Here is a 17,703-nt window from a genome sequence, read left to right on the forward strand (position 1 = left end):
GGGAAGTGTCCTATCCCCTTTGGATGGGATGAGGAAGGAATTCCCGGCCATGAGGTGGGTGATCCCTGGCACAGGCTGCCCCTGGATCCCTCTGGAAGTGTCCCATCCCTTCAGGTGGGATGAGGAAGGAATTCCCTGCTGTGGGGTTGGTGAGCCCTGGCACAGGCTGCCCCTGGATCCCCCTGGAAGTGTCCTGTCCCTCTGGGTGGGATGAGGAAGGAATTCCCTGCTGTGGGGTTGGTGATCCCTGGCACAGGCTGTCCCTGGATCCCCCTGGAAGTGTCCCATACCCTTAGGTGGGATGAGGAAGGAATTCCCTGCCATGAGGTGGGTGAGGCCTGGCACAGGCTGCCCCTGGATCCCGGGAAGTGTCCTATCCCCTTTGGATGGGATGAGGAAGGAATTCCTGGCCGTGAGGTGGGTGAGGCCTGGCTGAGGCAGCCCCTGGATCCCCCTGGAAGTGTCCCATCCCCTTTGGATGGGATGAGGAAGGAATTCCCTGCTGTGAGGTTGGTGAGCCCTGGCACAGGCTGCCCCTGGATCCTGGGAACTGTCTCATCCCTTCAGGCGAGATGAGGAAGGAATTCCCTGCTGTGAGGTTGGTGATCCCTGGCACAGGCTGCCCCTGGATCCTGGGAAGTGTCCCATCCCCTTTGGATGGCATGAGGAAGGAATTCCCGGCCATGAGGTGGGTGATCCCTGGCACAGGCTGCCCCTGGATCCTCCTGGAAGTGTCCCACCCCCTTTGGATGGGATGAGGAAGGAATTCCCTGCTGTAGGGTTGGTGATCCCTGGCACAGGCTGCCCCTGGATCCTGGGAAGTGTCCCATCCCTTTAGGTGGGATGAGGAAGGAATTCCCAGCCATGAGGTGGGTGAGGCCTGACAGAGACTGCCACTGGATCCTCCTGGAAGTGTCCTGTCCCATTGGGTGGGATGAGGAGGGAATTCCCTGCTGTGGGGTTGGTGATCCCTGGCACAGGCTGTCCCTGGATCCTCCTGGAAGTGTCCCATCCCTTTATGTGGGATGAGGAAGGAATTCCCTGCCATGAGGTGGGTGATCTCTGGCACAGGCTGCCCCTGGATCCCGGGAAGTGTTTCATCCCTTTAGGTGGGATGAGGAAGGAATTCCCAGCCGTGAGGTTGGTGATCCCTGGCAGAGGGACTGCCTGGGTGTGCAGGGGCAGGGGCTGCATCCCTGGTGTTTCCCATTCCCCCCGAAATTCCCCCGACATTCCCGGTTTCCCCCCGCTATTCCCGGTGCCCCCCCCATTCCCTGTCCCCCCCCGACACTCCCTTTTCCCCCGCTATTCCCTGTCCCCCCCCCATTCCCTGTCCCCCCCCACATTCCCATTCCCCCCCCCACATTCCCTGTTCCCCCCCCCCCACATTCCCATTCCCCCCCACATTCCCTGTTTCCCCCCACATTCCCTGTTTCCCCCCACACACTCCCGTTCCCCCCCCACATTCCCATTCCCCCCCCCACATTCCCTGTCCCCCCCACACTCCCATTCCCCCCTGACATTCCCTGTTCCCCCCCACATTCCCTGTTCCCCCCCCACATTCCCTGTTCCCCCCCCCACATTCCCTGTCCCCCCACACTCCCATTCCCCCCCACACTCCCATTCCCCCCCACACTCCCATTCCCCCCCCACACTCCCGTTCCCCCCCACATTCCCTGTTTCCCCCCCGCCATTCCCGCCCCTCCGCTCTCCCCTCCCGCCATGGCGGTCGCTGACCCCCAGTCGGGCCCAACCACCGCGCTCAGGGCAGAGGGGGGGGCCGGGCCGCGCTCGGCACGTACCACCCGCACCTCCGCGGAGGGGGGAGCGGTGCCCGCGCGTACCACCGCAGCGCGGCCGAGGGGGGATCTACCACTGGACTGAATGGGATTCGAATTGGCGGTGGGCGGGAATCCCCCCCTATCTCGTTGACAGTGGTGCCGCCCGCCCGCTCGCGCACCGCCCTCGGCCCCACGTGAGCGGCTTCCCGCAGTGCCCCGCGCGCCGCCGCAGCCGCCGCTTCGCTGCGCGCCCGGAGCGGCCTCGGCCACACCGGCCCGGCCCAGCCCAGCCCGGCCCGGCACAGCCCGGCCCTGCCCGGCCCGGCACAGCCCAGCCCGGTACAGCACAGCCCGGCACAGCCCAGCCCGGCACAGCCCGGCCCGGCACAGCCCAGCCCAGCCCGGCACAGCCCAGCCCGGCACAGCCCAGCCCGGCACAGCCCAGCCCGGCCCGGCCCGGCCCCGCCACCGCCGCCATGTCCAGCGGGGACTCCACCGCGGCCGCCGCCGCCGCGTCCCCGCAGCCGCTGCCGTTCTCGCTGCCGAAGCCGCCGCCCCTCATGCAGCTGACGCCGGGGGACGCCGTGCGGCCCGTGGGCTCCGGCGCCGACCAGTCCCCGAAGAGCGGGCGGCTGGGAGCGCGCCCCGATTGGCCGGCGGGCAAGCCCGTCAGTCTCCTGGCGCCGCTGCTGCCGCCCCGAGGGGACCCCGAGCCCCTCCTGCCCTTCGGGCCCGCCGCGCCCCGCCCGCCCCTGCGGGGCCGCCTGCTCGGCCGCTGCGGAGGGTCCCTGCTCAGCCCCGCCATGCGCCCCGGAGCCGTGGACAGGGGGTCCCTCATGGTGAGTGCCCGCAGCAGCCCCGCGGAGGGGGCGCGGGGTCACGGCGGGGGGCGGCGGGGGGGAGGCGCGGGGGGTCAGCGTGGGGCAGGGCCGGGACCTGAGGTACAGGCGGGGCGGGTGTGCAGAGTGTCAGGATGGGGCAGGTTGGAATGTCAGAGTCACACAGGGGGGCAGGTTGGGTACCCAGAGTCCCAGGATGGGGCAGGTTGGAATGTCAGAGTCACACAGTGGGGCAGGTTGGAATTCCAGAGTATCAGGGTGGAGCAGGGTGGAATCTCAGAGTCCCAGGATGGGGCAGGTTGGAACCTCAGAGTTACACAGTGGAGCAGGTTGGAATCCCAGAGCCCCAGGATGGGGCAGGTTGGAATCCCAGAGTCCCAGGATGGGGCAGGTTGGAATCCCAGAGTCCCAGGATGGGGCAGGTTGGAATCCCAGAGTCCCAGGAAGGGGCAGGTTGGAATCTCAAGAGTTACACAGTGGGACAGGTTGGATACCCAGAGTCCCAGAATGGAGCAGGTTGGATACCCAGAGTCACACAGTGGGACAGGTTGGAATCTCAGAGTCCCAGGATGGGGCAGGTTGGAAGCCCAGAGTCCCAGGATGGGGCAGGTTGGAATCCCAGAGTATCAGGATGGAGCAGGTTGAAATCTTGGAATGGGACAGGTTCATATCCCAGAGTATTAGGATGGGGCAGGTTGGAATCTCAGGATGGGGCAGGTTGGATACGCAGAGTATCAAAGATGGAGCAGGTTGGAATCCCAGAGTCCCAGGGTGGGCCAGGTTTAACTCCAGAGCCCCAGGGTGGGCCAGGTTTAACTCCAGAGCCCCAGGATGGGGCAGGTTGGAAGGGACTGCCCTGGGGTGCTGGTGCCACCTCCCAGCTCTATCAGGGTCACCCCCAGCTGGGTGCAGTGAGCACTCCATGGCACAGGATTGTGTCCCAGAGTTCTGGGACATCCCCAGAGAGGGAGGCTCCACCACCACTCTGGGCAACCTGGCACTTGCACAGGGAAGTTCTTCCTCCTGTCCAGGTGGCACTTCCTGGGCATCAATTCCTGCCTGTTCCTCCTGTGCCATTCCTGGGCCGCCCAAGCAGAGCCTGGTCCTGCTCTGCCCCCTCCCTGGGCATCAATTCCTGCCTGTTCCTCCTGTGCCATTCCTGTGCCCCCCAAGCAGAGCCTGGTCTGTGCTCTGCCCCCTCCCTGGGCATCAATTCCTGCCTGTTCCTCCTGTGCCATTCCTGGGCCTCCTGAGCAGAGCCTGGTCCTGCTCTGCCCCCTCCCTGGGCATCAATTCCTGCCTGTTCCTCCTGTGCCATTCCTGGGCCCCCTGAGCAGAGCCTGGTCCTGCTCTGCCCCCTCCCTGGGCATCAATTCCTGCCTGTTCCTCCTGTGCCATTCCTGGCCTCCCTGAGCAGAGCCTGGTCCTGCTCTGCCCCCTCCCTGGGCATCAATTCCTGCCTGTTCCTCCTGTGCCATTCCTGGCCTCCCTGAGCAGAGCCTGGTCCATACTCAGCCCCCTCCCTGAGGCACTGCCAGCCATGGGGAGGTGCTCTCAGTGTCCCCTGCTCTGCCCCCTCCCTGAGGCACTGCCAGCCATGGGGAGGTGCCCTCAGTGTCCCCTGCTCTGCCCCCTCCCTGAGGCACTGCCAGCCATGGGGAGGTCCCTCTCAGTGTCCCCTCTGGAGTCTGTTCTTCCAAGGAAGATCTGCCCAGGGTTTGCCCCGAGGTGCTCTCAGAGCTGCTGCTTCTGCCTTGAGTAGAAAGCTCTGAATGTGTTTTGGTAATTCAAGTAGGAAAGGGGCCCATGTCCCTTTCTGTGCTGCAGTGACCACACCAAGGTTAGGGCAGCACCAGAGTTGGGGTTTTTAGGCAAAGAGCCAGGGCTGGATGTCACTGTAGGAGCAATTCCTTGGATTTGGACATCAGGAGCAGAAGACACTTCACCTGCTGGACTCCTCTGCCATGTCTGGAAAGCACATGGAAACAGCTGAATTCCTGCTTTGTGTGGGATTTTCTGTGAGAAACCATAAGGGGAAAGGTGATGGAGGGGATTCCTTTTCCATTGGGATGTTGGCTTGAGCTTTGGAATGTTTTGTTGATGCCCATGGACTCTGGGGGTGGGGGACTGGGAGGTGCCCAGCCCTGGGACTGGTTCCAGTGCCAGTGTGGATGTTCCTCCCTCTGGGGTTGGGGCACTGGGAGGTGCCCAGCCCTGGGACTGGTTCCAGTGCCAGTGGGTGTTCCTCTCTCTGGGGTGGGTGCTGCCCTCCTGCTGACGTGCCCCATGTGCTGCTCTCTCTCTTCCAGATGGGCCACCCCGGGATGCCCCACTACCCACCCATGGGGATGCACCCCATGGGGCAGAGACCGCCCAACATGCCCCCGGTGCCCCACGGGATGATGCCCCAGATGATGCCCCCCATGGGGGGCCCCCCCATGGGACAGGTGAGGCTCTCACTGCTGGTGTTGGGGACATGACATTCCCAATGGGAATATTCCTCTTGTCTTGGGGTCTGTGCACAAGTCATTCCCAGTATGAATATTCCTCCTTTGTTTTGGGATTTGTTGACATTCCCAGTACAAATATTCCTCTTATTTTGGGATTATGGACATGTTATTCCCAATATGAATATTCCTCCTTTGTTTTGGGATTTGTTGACATTCCCAATATGAATATTCCTCTTACCTTGGGATCTGTGGACATTCCCATTATGAATATTCCTCTTATTTTGGGATTATGGACATGTTATTCCCAATATGAATATTCCTCTTAGTTTGGGATTTGTTGACATTCCCAGTACGAATATTCCTCTTATTTTGGGATCTATGGACATGTTATTCCCAACATGAATATTCCTCCTTTGGTTTGGGTTTTGTTGACATTCCCAATATGAATATTCCTGATATTTTGGGATCTATGGACATGTTATTCCCAATATGAATATTCCTCCTTTGTTTTTGGATTTGTTGACATTCCCAGTGTGAATATTCCTATTTTAGTTTGGGATCTGTGGACATGTTAGTCCCACTATGAATATTCCTTCTTTGGGGATTTGTTGACATTCCCAGTATGAATATTCCTCTTATTTTGGGATTATGGACATGTTATTCCCAATATGAATATTCCTCCTTTGTTTTGGGATTTGTTGACATTCCCAATATGAATATTCCTCTTATTTTGGGATCTGTGGCCATTCCCATTATGAATATTCCTTTTATTTTGGGATCTGTGGCCATTCCCATTATGAATATTCCTCTTATTTTGGGATCTATGGACATGTTATTCCCAATATGAACACTCCTCCTTTGGTTTGGGATCTGTGGCCATTCCCAGTACGAATATTCCTCTTTTGGGGATCTGTGGCCATTCCCAATAGGAATATTCCTCTTATTTTGGGATCTGTGGCCATTCCCATTATGAATATTCCTCTCAGTTTGGGATTATGGACATGCTATTCCCAGTATGAACATTCCCCTTGTGTTTTGGGCTCTGGGCATGTTCTTCCTAATGTGAACATTCCTCTTTGGGGGGACGTGGATTTTAATTTTTGCTGCCTTAGGGGGTGTGTTGGTTGGTTGTTTGTGGCACCCAAAGCTCTCCCCAGGTAACCTGTGCCCCCCTGTGCCCCCCGTGCCCCCCGTGCCCTGCCCTGTGCCCGCAGATGCCCGGGATGATGCAGTCGGTGATGCCCGGCATGATGATGTCCCACATGTCCCAGGCTGCCCTGCAGCCCACCGTGCCCGTGAGTGCCCCCCAGACCCTTCCTGTCCTCCAAGCCCCCCCAGACCCTTCCTATCCCCGAGACCCTTCCTGCCCTCCAAGCCCCCCGAGACCCTTCCTGCCCTCCAAGCCCCCCCAGACCCTTCCTGTCCTCCAAGCCCCCCCAGACCCTTCCTATCCCCGAGACCCTTCCTGCCCTCCAAGCCCCCCGAGACCCTTCCTGTCCTCCAAGCCCCCCCAGACCCTTCCTATCCCCGAGACCCTTCCTGCCCTCCAAGCCCCCCGAGACCCTTCCTGCCCTCCAAGCCCCCCGAGACCCTTCCTGCCCTCCAAGCCCCCCGAGACCCTTCCTGCCCTCCAAGCCCCCCGAGACCCTTCCTGCCCTCCAAGCCCCCCGAGACCCTTCCTGTCCTCCAAGCCCCCCGAGACCCTTCCTGTCCTCCAAGCACTTAGACCCTTCCTGCCCCTGAGACCCTTCCTGCCCTCCAAGCCCCCCCAGACCCTTCCTGCCCTCCAAGCCCCCCCAGACCCTTCCTGCCCTCCAAGCCCCCCCAGACCCTTCCTGCCCTCCAAGCCCCCTGAGACCCTTCCTGCCCCTGAGACCCTTCCTGCCCCTGAGACCCTTCCTGCCCTCCAAGCCCCCCCAGACCCTTCCTGCCCTCCAAGCCCCCCCAGACCCTTCCTGCCCTCCAAGCCCCCCCAGACCCTTCCTGCCCTCCAAGCCCCCCCAGACCCTTCCTGCCCTCCAAGCCCCCTGAGACCCTTCCTGCCCCTGAGACCCTTCCTGCCCTCCAAGCCCCCCGAGACCCTTCCTGCCCTCCAAGCCCCCCCAGACCCTTCCTGCCCTCCAAGCCCCCCCAGACCCTTCCTGCCCTCCAAGCCCCCCCGAGACCCTTCCTGCCCTCCAAGCCCCCCCGAGACCCTTCCTGCCCTCCAAGCCCCCCCGAGACCCTTCCTGCCCTCCAAGCCCCCCCGAGACCCTTCCTGCCCTCCAAGCCCCCCCGAGACCCTTCCTGCCCTCCAAGCCCCCCCGAGACCCTTCCTGCCCTCCAAGCCCCCCCGAGACCCTTCCTGCCCTCCAAGCCCCCCCGAGACCCTTCCTGCCCTCCAAGCCCCCCCGAGACCCTTCCTGTCCTCCAAGCCCTGAGACCCTTCCTATCCCCGAGACCCTTCCTGTCCTCCAAGCCCTGAGACCCTTCCTGCCCTCCAAGCCCCCCGAGACCCTTCCTGCCCTCCAAGCCCTGAGACCCTTCCTGCCCTCCAAGCCCTGAGACCCTTCCTGCCCTCCAAGCCCCCCGAGACCCTTCCTGTCCTCCAAGCCCCCCGAGACCCTTCCTGCCCTCCAAGCCCCCCGAGACCCTTCCTGCCCTCCAAGCCCTGAGACCCTTCCTGCCCTCCAAGCCCCCCCAGACCCTTCCTGCCCCCGAGACCCTTCCTGCCCTCCAAGCCCCCCGAGACCCTTCCTGCCCCCCAGACCCTTCCTGCCCTCCAAGCCCCCCCAGACCCTTCCTGCCCCTGAGACCCTTCCTGCCCTCCAAGCCCCCCCAGACCCTTCCTGCCCCTGAGACCCTTCCTGCCCCCCAAGCCCCTCCAAGCCCCCCCAGACCCTTCCTGCCCCTGAGACCCTTCCTGCCCTCCAAGCCCCCCCAGACCCTTCCTGCCCCCCAAGCCCCCTCCCTGCTGCCCAGCCCTGGCTTTGGGGTGGGAAGTACACCCGGGTGGTGCTCCCTGTGCTGATGTTCATCCAGCTCTTCAGCTGGGACAAATCAGATTAATTTTGGGTTAATTGGAGCAGTTGAGATTCCTGTCACAGGTAGAGCTGGTGGGGCTTGTTCTCAGCAGGGCTGAAATCCCTCTGGCTTTTCTCTCCCTGGATTCTGCTGCTCTTGTGCTTCTCTTGGAGCTCAGCAGGAACCAGTTTGGGTGGAGGGCTGAGAATCTGGCCAGTATAAATCAGATTTTTTTAATCTATTATATTGTAATTTTTAAATTTTAATTTCATTAATAAATAGATTTTGATTAAAGAGATTTTTTGTCAAAGTTCCTGAAATTCAGCACAGTGAGCAAAGTTTGTTGGAATTTGATGGAATAAAGGAGGGCTGATAATCTGGCCAATAAATCATAAACCAGATTTTTTTAATCTATTATATTGTAATTTTTAAATTTTAATTTCATTAATAAATAGATTTTGATTTACTAGAAATTCTTTTTTTATCAAAGTTCCTGAAATTCAGCAAATTGAGCAAAGTTTGTTGGAATTTGATGGAATAAAGGAGGGCTGAGAATTTGGCCAATAAATCATAAATCAGATTATTTATTATATTTTAAATTTTTAATTTCATTAATAAATAGATTTTGATTTCCTATAAAAAGATTTTTTGTCAAAGTTCCTGAAATTCAGCAAAGTGAGCGAAGTTTGTTGGAATTTGGGGGAATAAAGGAGGGCTGAGAATGTGGCCAATAAATCATAAATCAGATTTTTTTAATCTATTATATTGTAATTTTTAAATTTTAATTTCATTAATAAATAGATTTTGATTTACTAGAAATTCTTTTTTTGTCAAAGTTCCTGAAATTCAGCACAGTGAGCAAAGTTTGTTGGAATTTGGAGGAATAAAGGAGGGCTGAGAATTGGCCAATAAATCATAAATCAGATTATTTTTATCTATTATATTTTAAAATTTTAATTTAATTAATAGATTTTGATTTACTATAAAGAGATTTTTTGTCAAAGTCTCTGAAATTCAGCACAGTGAGCAAAGTTTGCTGGAATTTGGGGGAATAAAAAAGGGCTGAGAATGTGGCCAATAAATCATAAACCAGATTATTTTTATCCATTATATTTTAAAATTTTAATTTCATTAATAAATAGATTTTGATTAAAGAGATTTTTTGTCAAAGTTTCTGAAATTCAGCAAAGTGAGCAAAGTTTGTTGGAATTTGGGGGAGTAAAAGAGGACTGATAATGTGGCCAATAAATCATAAATCAGATTATTTTTATCTATTATATTGTAATTTTTAAATTTTAATTTCATTAATAAATAGATTTTGATTTACTAGAAATTCTTTTTTTTGTCAAAACTCCTGAAATTCAGCAAATTGAGCAAAGTTTGTTGGAATTGCTGGAATTTGGAGGAATAAAGGAGGGGTGATAATTGGCCAATAAATCATAAATCAGATTATTTATTATATTTTAAAATTTTAATTTCATTAATAAATAGATTTTGATTTAATAGAAATTCTTTTTTTGTCAAAGTTTCTGAAATTCAGCACAGTGAGCAAAGTTTGTTGGAATTTGGGGGAATAAAAGAGGACTGATAATGTGGCCAATAAATCATAAACCAAATTATTTATTATATTTCAAAAATTTAATTTCATTAATAAATAGATTTTGATTTACTATAAAGAGATTTTTTGTCAAAGTCTCTGAAATTCAGCAAAGTGAGCAAAGTTTGCTGGAATTTGATGGAATTTGAAGTGCTGATAATGTGGCCAATAAATCATAAATCAGATTATTTATTATATTTCATTAATAAATAGATTTTGATTTACTCTAAAGAGATTTTTTATCAAAGTTCCTGAAATTCAGGAGCAAAGTTTGCTGCAATTGCTGGAATTTGGAGGAATAAAGGAGGGCTGATAATTGGCCAATAAATCATAAATCAGATTATTTATTATATTTTAAAATTTTAATTTCATTAATAAATAGATTTTGATTAAAGAGATTTTTTGTCAAAGATTCTGAAATTCAGCAAAGTGAGCGAAGTTTGTTGGAATTGCTGGAATTTGAAGGAATAAAAGAGGGCTGAGAATGTGGCCAATAAATCATAAATCAGATTATTTTTATCTATTATTGTAATTTTAAAATTTTAATTCAATTAATAAATAGGTTTTGATTTACTCTAAAGAGATTCTTTGTCAAAGTTCCTGAAATTCAGCAAATTGAGCAAAGTTTGTTGGAATTTGATGGAATAAAGGAGGGCTGAGAATGTGGCCAATAAATCATAAATCAGATTATTTATTATATTTTAAATGTTTAATTTCATTAATAAATAGATTTTGATTTACTCAAAATAGATTTTTTGTCAAAGTTCCTGAAATTCAGGAGCAAAGTTTGCTGGAATGTGAAGGAATAAAGGAGGGATTTGGGTGGAAGTGCAGAGGGAGGAGTTCACACAGTCCAGGTGAAATCTCTGAAGTGGAAAAAACTCCATTTCTTTCCTGTGTCCACAAATTTAATTCAAATTTCAGCAGGAAATCCACTTAGAGCCAGCTGTAGCCTCTTGAATTTCTAAAGAAATGATCTGGTATTTTCTTCCCATGCAGATTTTTTATCCCTGGCTCAGATTCCAGCCTGGGAAAAGTCTGGGATTTCCTGGAGCAAACCCCTTTGCTGCTCCTTCTGTGGGTTATTTTAACACTTAACTTGGTTAATAATCCACAGGTTTGCTCATTAAGGGTTTGTTGAAAGAGAGATTTAATTAATTACTGAATATTTTTGTGGGACCAGATGTAACTGTGTCATCCAGAGCATTTAAAGGAATAAACTCCAGGGTGTTTAAAGTTCCCAGGGATACAAAATTCCTGCAAAAGAAATAAAGTCAGGAATGGGATGGAACAGGGAAATATTTAATGTACAGAAAACACTTAAAAGGCTTAAAAAAGTGGGGAGAATTTCCCTGGTCTCTCCTGGTGGAAAATATGGAACAGAATTGATCCCATGGGACCAACTTGGCTTTGGTTCTTCAAGGGTTTTGTGACTGAAATTGGTAGGACAGAAGTGAAAATAAACCTCAAATCCACCAGCTCTGGTTTGACCTCCAGGGAAAGGAATTGGGAAAACCTTTGGAATTCTGTTCATCTTTTTCCTTACTTTGAAAAAAATTCCCAAGAGGAGCATCTGGAAAAGCTCCAGACTCGTGAATGCAACACTAAGACACCCAAAGGCTTCTGGCACATAATTATCCTGCTGCTGATGTTCCTAATTGCTTATTAAGGGCCAGGAATAATTAGGGGGGAAGGTGGGAATCCCATTGAAGGAGCTGGAGCGGTTTGTGGCAGGAAGCAGCAGTTGGGATGGCCCTGGCTTGTGTTTCTTGGTGATTAATTACAGTTGCTCTCAGTAATGAGCTCTCTTGTCTCTGCAGCCAGGGGTGAACAGCATGGAGGCACAAGTAGGTGAGTAGCAAAAACTTCCTGGAATGTAAAAATATCCCACCAAAATAAGTTGAAATATCAAAATTACCCTTTTCTGTAAATGTGGCATTTCAGGGGCTGAAATCTTCTTTGCTTCCCAGGCTGGTTTTTGTTCCCCACATCAATTAATGTGCAGGAGAATGAAGCAGCCCAGCCCTTCCTAATTTCTCTGTATTTATTTTCCAGGTGTGACACCTCCTGGGACTCAGGTATGTGGAAAACCAAATTCCAGAAGGCTGGAATGCTGTGGAGATTTAAAAGACCAGCTTGGCTCTTGTTTCCCTCTCATGCAGAGCTTTGTGTTTGCTTATTTGACTGTCAGTCTGTAATTAATGCAGGCAGTTAAATTAGGGAGGTTTCTGTTGGATCTCCTTCATTTCTGAGCATTGAACTCTCTGTCCAGTTCTTCTAGAAACAAGTCCTTTCCTTACCCCTTTCCCTGCCCCCTTTCCCTGCCCCCTTTCCCTGCCCCCTTTCCCTGCCCCCTTTCCCTGCCCCCTTTCCCTGCCCCTTTCCCTGCCCCTTTCCCTGCCCCTTTCCCTGCCCCCTTGCCCTGCCCCCTTGCCCTGCCCCCTTGCCCCCCGCCCCTCTCCCCCCGCCCCTGCCCCTGTCCCTGCCCCTGTCCTTGCCCTGCCCCTCTCCCCCTGCCCCTCTCCCCCCGCCCCTCCCTTGCCCCTCTCCCCCTGCCCCTCACCCTTGCCCCTCTCCCTGCCCTTCCCTTTTGCCCCTTCCAAGGATTTCACTGTTGCCTGAAGTCTGGGGGTCTTGTCTCCTCTTAATTATTAAATACAGATGATAATCACCATTATTGCCACGAGGTTTGCAGTTGGACTGTAGGGAAGTGCAGCTCTCCCATATCCCCTCACTGATCCAGAGCAGGTGGAGCTTCTCCCAGTCTTGATTTCAGGGAGTTCAGATGGAAACTGTCCATGGCAAACAGCAGGAAACTCAAACAAGAGTTCAGTGTGAACTCAGGAAGCCACAATGTTCTCAAAGCAAACGTTCCTTAACTCTTGGAAAGAGGGTTTGCTCTTGGAACTTTGCCTTGGAGTTGTTGGAGTCTGAGCTCTTCATTTCCACTTCTGGTGGGCATTGGTGCCTTGGGAATGGAGAATGGAAGGACTGGGCAGCTCCAGTCACAGGGAATGGGCAGTGAAATTTAACTTGGAGATCAGAAAGAAATTCTTTGCAGAGAGAGTGCTCAGGGATTGGAATGGGCTGCCCAGAGAGGGGGTGGATTTCCCATCCCTGGAGGTTTTTCAGCTGAGCTTGGCCGTGGCACTGAGTGCCATGATCTGGGAAAGGGACTGGAGTTGGCCCAAGGGTTGGACTCGATGATCTTGGAGGTCTTTTCCAACCCAATCCATTCTGTGATTCTATGGATGTGGCACTGAGTGAGAATCCACCATGTCTTGATCCAACCCCACTGTCTTGATCCAACCCCACTGTGATCACCAGCCCAGGGCACTCTGTGCCCTGGGCTGGTGATCACAGTGGGGTTGGATCAAGGGTTGGACTTGCTGATCTCAGAGATCTTTTCCAACCCATTCCATTCTATGAAAGCCCTTCCTTGTGAGAGCCCTGACTCAATGTGTGCCCCTGATCCCAGGGGTTGGGTGTGTTGGCACTGGGGTCACAGCGGGGTCACAGCTCTCCTGTCTCTCCCCAGACCACCCACCCCGTGGTGCCCTCGGTTCAGCCCACGGGCACCGCCAGCAGCGCCGCCGGTGATGAGCTCTCCAAGCAGGTCTGGCTGCCTCCCCCTGGGAATCCCTTTGGCACAGCCTCAGGTGCCATCCTGGGCACTGTTCTGCTCCCTCATTCATGGGATCTTTGTGGTGTTTTCCCAGAAATCCACATGGACAGAACACAAATCTCCGGATGGAAGGACCTACTATTACAACACGGAGACAAAGCAGTCGACGTGGGAGAAGCCAGATGACCTCAAAACCCCTGCTGAGGTGACCCCAATGTCCCCTCCCAATGTCCCCTCCCAATGTCCCCTCCCAATGTCCCCCCATGTCCCCCTGTCTCCTCACACTCCGCGGTGACATTGAAGGTGACACTGCTGTGCCTGTGCTGGTTCTCTGCCTGACACTCGTACTCATCCCTGTCCCCCCAGTGTCCCCCCCAAGCCCCCCCAGTGTCCCCCCAGTGTCCCCCATGTCCTCCTGTCCCCTCCCACTCCACAGTGACATTGAAGGTGACACTGCTGTGTCCGTGCTGGTTCTCTGCCCCACACTCATACTCGCCCCTGTCCCCCCAGTGTCCCCCCCAGTGCCCCCCCAAGACCCCCCATGTCCTCCTGTCCCCTCACACTCCATGGTGACATTGAAGGTGACACTGCTGTGCCTGTGCTGGTTCTCTGCCCGACACTTGTACTCGCCCTTGTCCCCACCAGTGCCCCCCCCCAATGTCCCACCAGTGCCCCCCCAATCCCCCCCTAAGCCCCCCCAAGTCCCCCCATGCCCCCCGTCCCCTCACACTCCACGGTGACATTGAAGGTGACACTGCTGTGCCTGTGCTGGTTCTCTGCCCCACACTCATACTCGCCCCTGTTCCCCCAATGTCCCCCCCAGTGCCCCCCCCCCCAAGTCCCCCCATGTCCCCCTGTCCCCTCACACTCCACGGTGACATTGAAGGTGACACTGCTGTACCTGTGCTGGTTCTCTGCCCCACACTCATACTCGCCCCTGTCCCCACCAGTGTCCCCACCAGTGCCCCCCCAGTGTCCCCCCATGTCCCCCTGTCCCCTCCCACTCCACAGTGACATTGAATGTGACACTGCTGTGCCCGTGTTGGTTCTCTGCCCCACACTCATACTCGCCCCTGTTCCCCCAATGTCCCCCCCCAGTGCCCCCCCCAAGTCCCCCCATGTCCCCCCGTCTCCTCACACTCCACGGTGACATTGAAGGTGACACTGCTGTGCCCGTGCTGGTTCTCTGCCCCACACTCATACTTGTCCCTGTCCCCCCCAGTGTCCCCCCAATGTCCCCCCCCAGTGTCTCCCCATGGCCCCCTGTCCCCTCACACTCCACAGTGACATTGAAGGTGACACTGCTGTGCCCGTGCTGGTTCTCTGCCCCACACTCATACTCGCCCCTGTTCGCCCAATGTCCCCCCCAATGCCCCCCCGAAGTCCCCCCATGTCCCCCTGTCCCCTCACACTCCACGGTGACATTGAAGGTGACACTGCTGTGCCTGTGCTGGTTCTCTGCCCAACACTTGTACTCGCCCTTGTCCCCCCCAGTGCCCCCCCCAATGTCCCACCAGTGCCCCCCCAATCCCCCCCTAAGCCCCCCCAAGTCGCCCCATGTCCTCCTGTCCCCTCACACTCCACAGTGACATTGAAGGTGACACTGCTGTACCTGTGCTGGTTCTCTGCCCCACACTCATACTCGCCCCTGTCCCCCCAGTGTCCCCCCCAGTGCCCCCCCCAATGTCTCCCCATGGCCCCCTGTCCCCTCACACTCCATGGTGACATTGAAGGTGACACTGCTGTGCCTGTGCTGGTTCTCTGCCCGACACTTGTACTCGCCCTTGTCCCCACCAGTGCCCCCCCCACAATGTCCCACCAGTGCCCCCCTAAGCCCCCCCAAGTCCCCCCATGTCCCCCTGTCCCCTCACACTCCATGGTGACATTGAAGGTGACACAGCTGTGCCCGTACTGGTTCTCTGCCCGATACTCATGCTCGCCCTTGTCCCCCCCAGTGTCCCCCCAATGGATGGGGCTGTGGGACCCCAGGATTGCTGAGCAGAACTAACAGGCCAATGGCTCTGCCAAGGGATTTGCTTCCCACTGGGAGCAAACTCTTCAGATATCACCAAAATGTTTGTCTCCTGCTCCTTGTGTGTCGGTAGAACTTGATGCTACAAAGCAGAAAAAACTCTTCAGCTTTCCTCATTTTTAGATATTTTTTTATTATTAAAAATATGTAATTATTATTTAGATAAGTAATGTAGAATCCCAAAATCCCAGGTTGGTTTGGGTGGGAAGGGACCTTAAAGCTCGTCCCATGCCATGGGCAGGGACACCTCCCACCAGCCCAGGTGGCTCCAGCCTGGCCTTGGACACTCCCAGGGATCCAAGGGCAGCCACAGCTGCTCTGCCCAACCTGTGCCAGGGCCTGCCCACCCTCCCAGCCACCAATTCCTTCCCAATATCCCCCCCAGCCCTGCCCTCTGGCAGTGGGAAGCCATTCCCTGTGTTCTGTCCCTCCATCCCTTGTCCCAAGTCCTTCTCCAGAGGGACTGATTCTGATCCATGTTTGAGGCATCACTCAGAGCTCCTTGACCTGCTCATGGATAATGATTCCCATGGTCAGGCTGTAATTTGGAACCAAAATAGGGCAGGGAATGCCTGTGGGACTCAGATTTTACAGGGGTAAACCCATGGATTGATTTCATAGAATCCCAGACTGGTTTGGGTTGGAGGGACCTCAAAGCCCACCCAGTGCCACCCCTGCCATGGGCAGGGACACCTCCCACCAGCCCAGGGTGCTCCAGCCTGGCCTTGGACACTCCCAGGGATGGATCCAGGGGCAGCCACAGCTTCTCTGCCCAACCTGTGCCAGGGCCTGCCCACCCTCCCAGCCACCAATTCCTTCCCAGTATCCCCCCTGGGGGATTGGGATTCTGGCCACCCCCCCTCATCCCGTCACTGCCCATATAAAAGGTCCCTCTCCCTCCTTATATAACAAGCTATTTATTTGATTGGTTCTGATTTAGGATTTTGTTTTCTCTCCATCAGCAATTGCTGTCCAAGTGTCCCTGGAAGGAGTACAAATCAGACTCTGGAAAGCCTTATTACTACAATTCCCAAACCAAGGAATCCCGCTGGGCAAAACCCAAAGAGCTGGAGGACCTGGAAGGTAAAGGGAACAAGGAAAGGGCAGAGCTCGGCAGACAGACCTCAATTAGAGGGTTAATTACTGAAAGAAGCTGGAGTAGAGTTGATGCAGTTTTTATAAATAAATATATATATCTATCTAAATATATATGTATGTATAAATATATATAAATATAAATGTATATATAAATATATATATATCCATATCTGTCTATATAGATATATAAAGGCTGTGACCCCTTTGGTACAAATGCACCAATAGTTGATGCAGTTTTTATAAATATATATATATATTTCTAAATATATATATATATAAAAATACATATATTAATATAAATATGTGTCTATATCTATCTATGTAGATATATAAAGGCTGTGATCCCTTTGGTACAAATGTACCAACAGTTGATGCAGTTTTTATAAATATATATATGTATATATATCTAAATATATATATGTATAAATATATATAAATATAAATATATATATAAATATGAATATATATAAAAATATAAATATATATATCTCCATATCTATATCTATCTATGTAGATATATAAAGGCTGTGATCCCTTTGGCACAAATGTACCAACAGTTGGTGCAGTTTTTATACATACATACATACATATATATATATATATAAATATAAATCTATATCTATCTATATAGATATAGATATATCTCTAAAAATATATATATATATAAAAATATATATATTAATATAAATATCTATCTCTATATAGATATATAAAGGCTGTGACCCCTTTGGTACAAATGTACCAATAGTTAATGCAGTTTTTATAAATATATATATATATATATATATATATATATATATATATATATCTAAATATATATGTATGTATAGATATATATAAATATAAATATATATATATATATAAATATATATATCCATATCTATATCTATCTATATAGATATATAAAGGTTGTGACCCCTTTGGTACAAATGTACCAACAGTTGATGCAGTTTTTATAAATATATGTATATCTAAATATATATATAAAAATATATATATTAATACAAATATATATCTATAGCTATATAGATATAGATATCTATCTCTAAAAATATATATATATAAATATATATTAATATAAATATATATCTATATCTATATAGATAGATATAGATATATATCTCAAAATATATATATATATATAAATATATATCACTATAAATATGTATCTATATCTATCTAGATATAGATATATAGATATATAAAAATATATATATTAATATAAATTTATGTCTATATCGATATAGATATATATCTCTAAATATATATATAGATAGA

General features: G+C 51.6%; 1 protein-coding gene across 1 annotated transcript in view; it reads left to right on the plus strand.

Annotated features, from left to right (window-relative positions):
- The first annotated feature begins 2,010 nt into the window (after positions 1-2,010).
- Positions 2,011-17,703, plus strand: part of PRPF40A (pre-mRNA processing factor 40 homolog A) — a 34,994-nt gene continuing 19,301 nt past the window's right edge. Inside the window, exons 1-8 of the mRNA XM_071562029.1 lie at positions 2,011-2,620; positions 4,930-5,067; positions 6,285-6,365; positions 11,491-11,521; positions 11,726-11,748; positions 13,209-13,286; positions 13,390-13,500; positions 16,290-16,410. Coding sequence (XP_071418130.1) covers positions 2,258-2,620; positions 4,930-5,067; positions 6,285-6,365; positions 11,491-11,521; positions 11,726-11,748; positions 13,209-13,286; positions 13,390-13,500; positions 16,290-16,410 — 946 coding nt within the window. The 5' untranslated portion in view covers positions 2,011-2,257. The remainder of the gene's footprint in view (positions 2,621-4,929; positions 5,068-6,284; positions 6,366-11,490; positions 11,522-11,725; positions 11,749-13,208; positions 13,287-13,389; positions 13,501-16,289; positions 16,411-17,703) is intronic.

Source organism: Pithys albifrons, chromosome 8 (genome assembly GCF_047495875.1).
Source record: "Pithys albifrons albifrons isolate INPA30051 chromosome 8, PitAlb_v1, whole genome shotgun sequence".
NCBI classification, from domain to species: domain Eukaryota; kingdom Metazoa; phylum Chordata; class Aves; order Passeriformes; family Thamnophilidae; genus Pithys; species Pithys albifrons.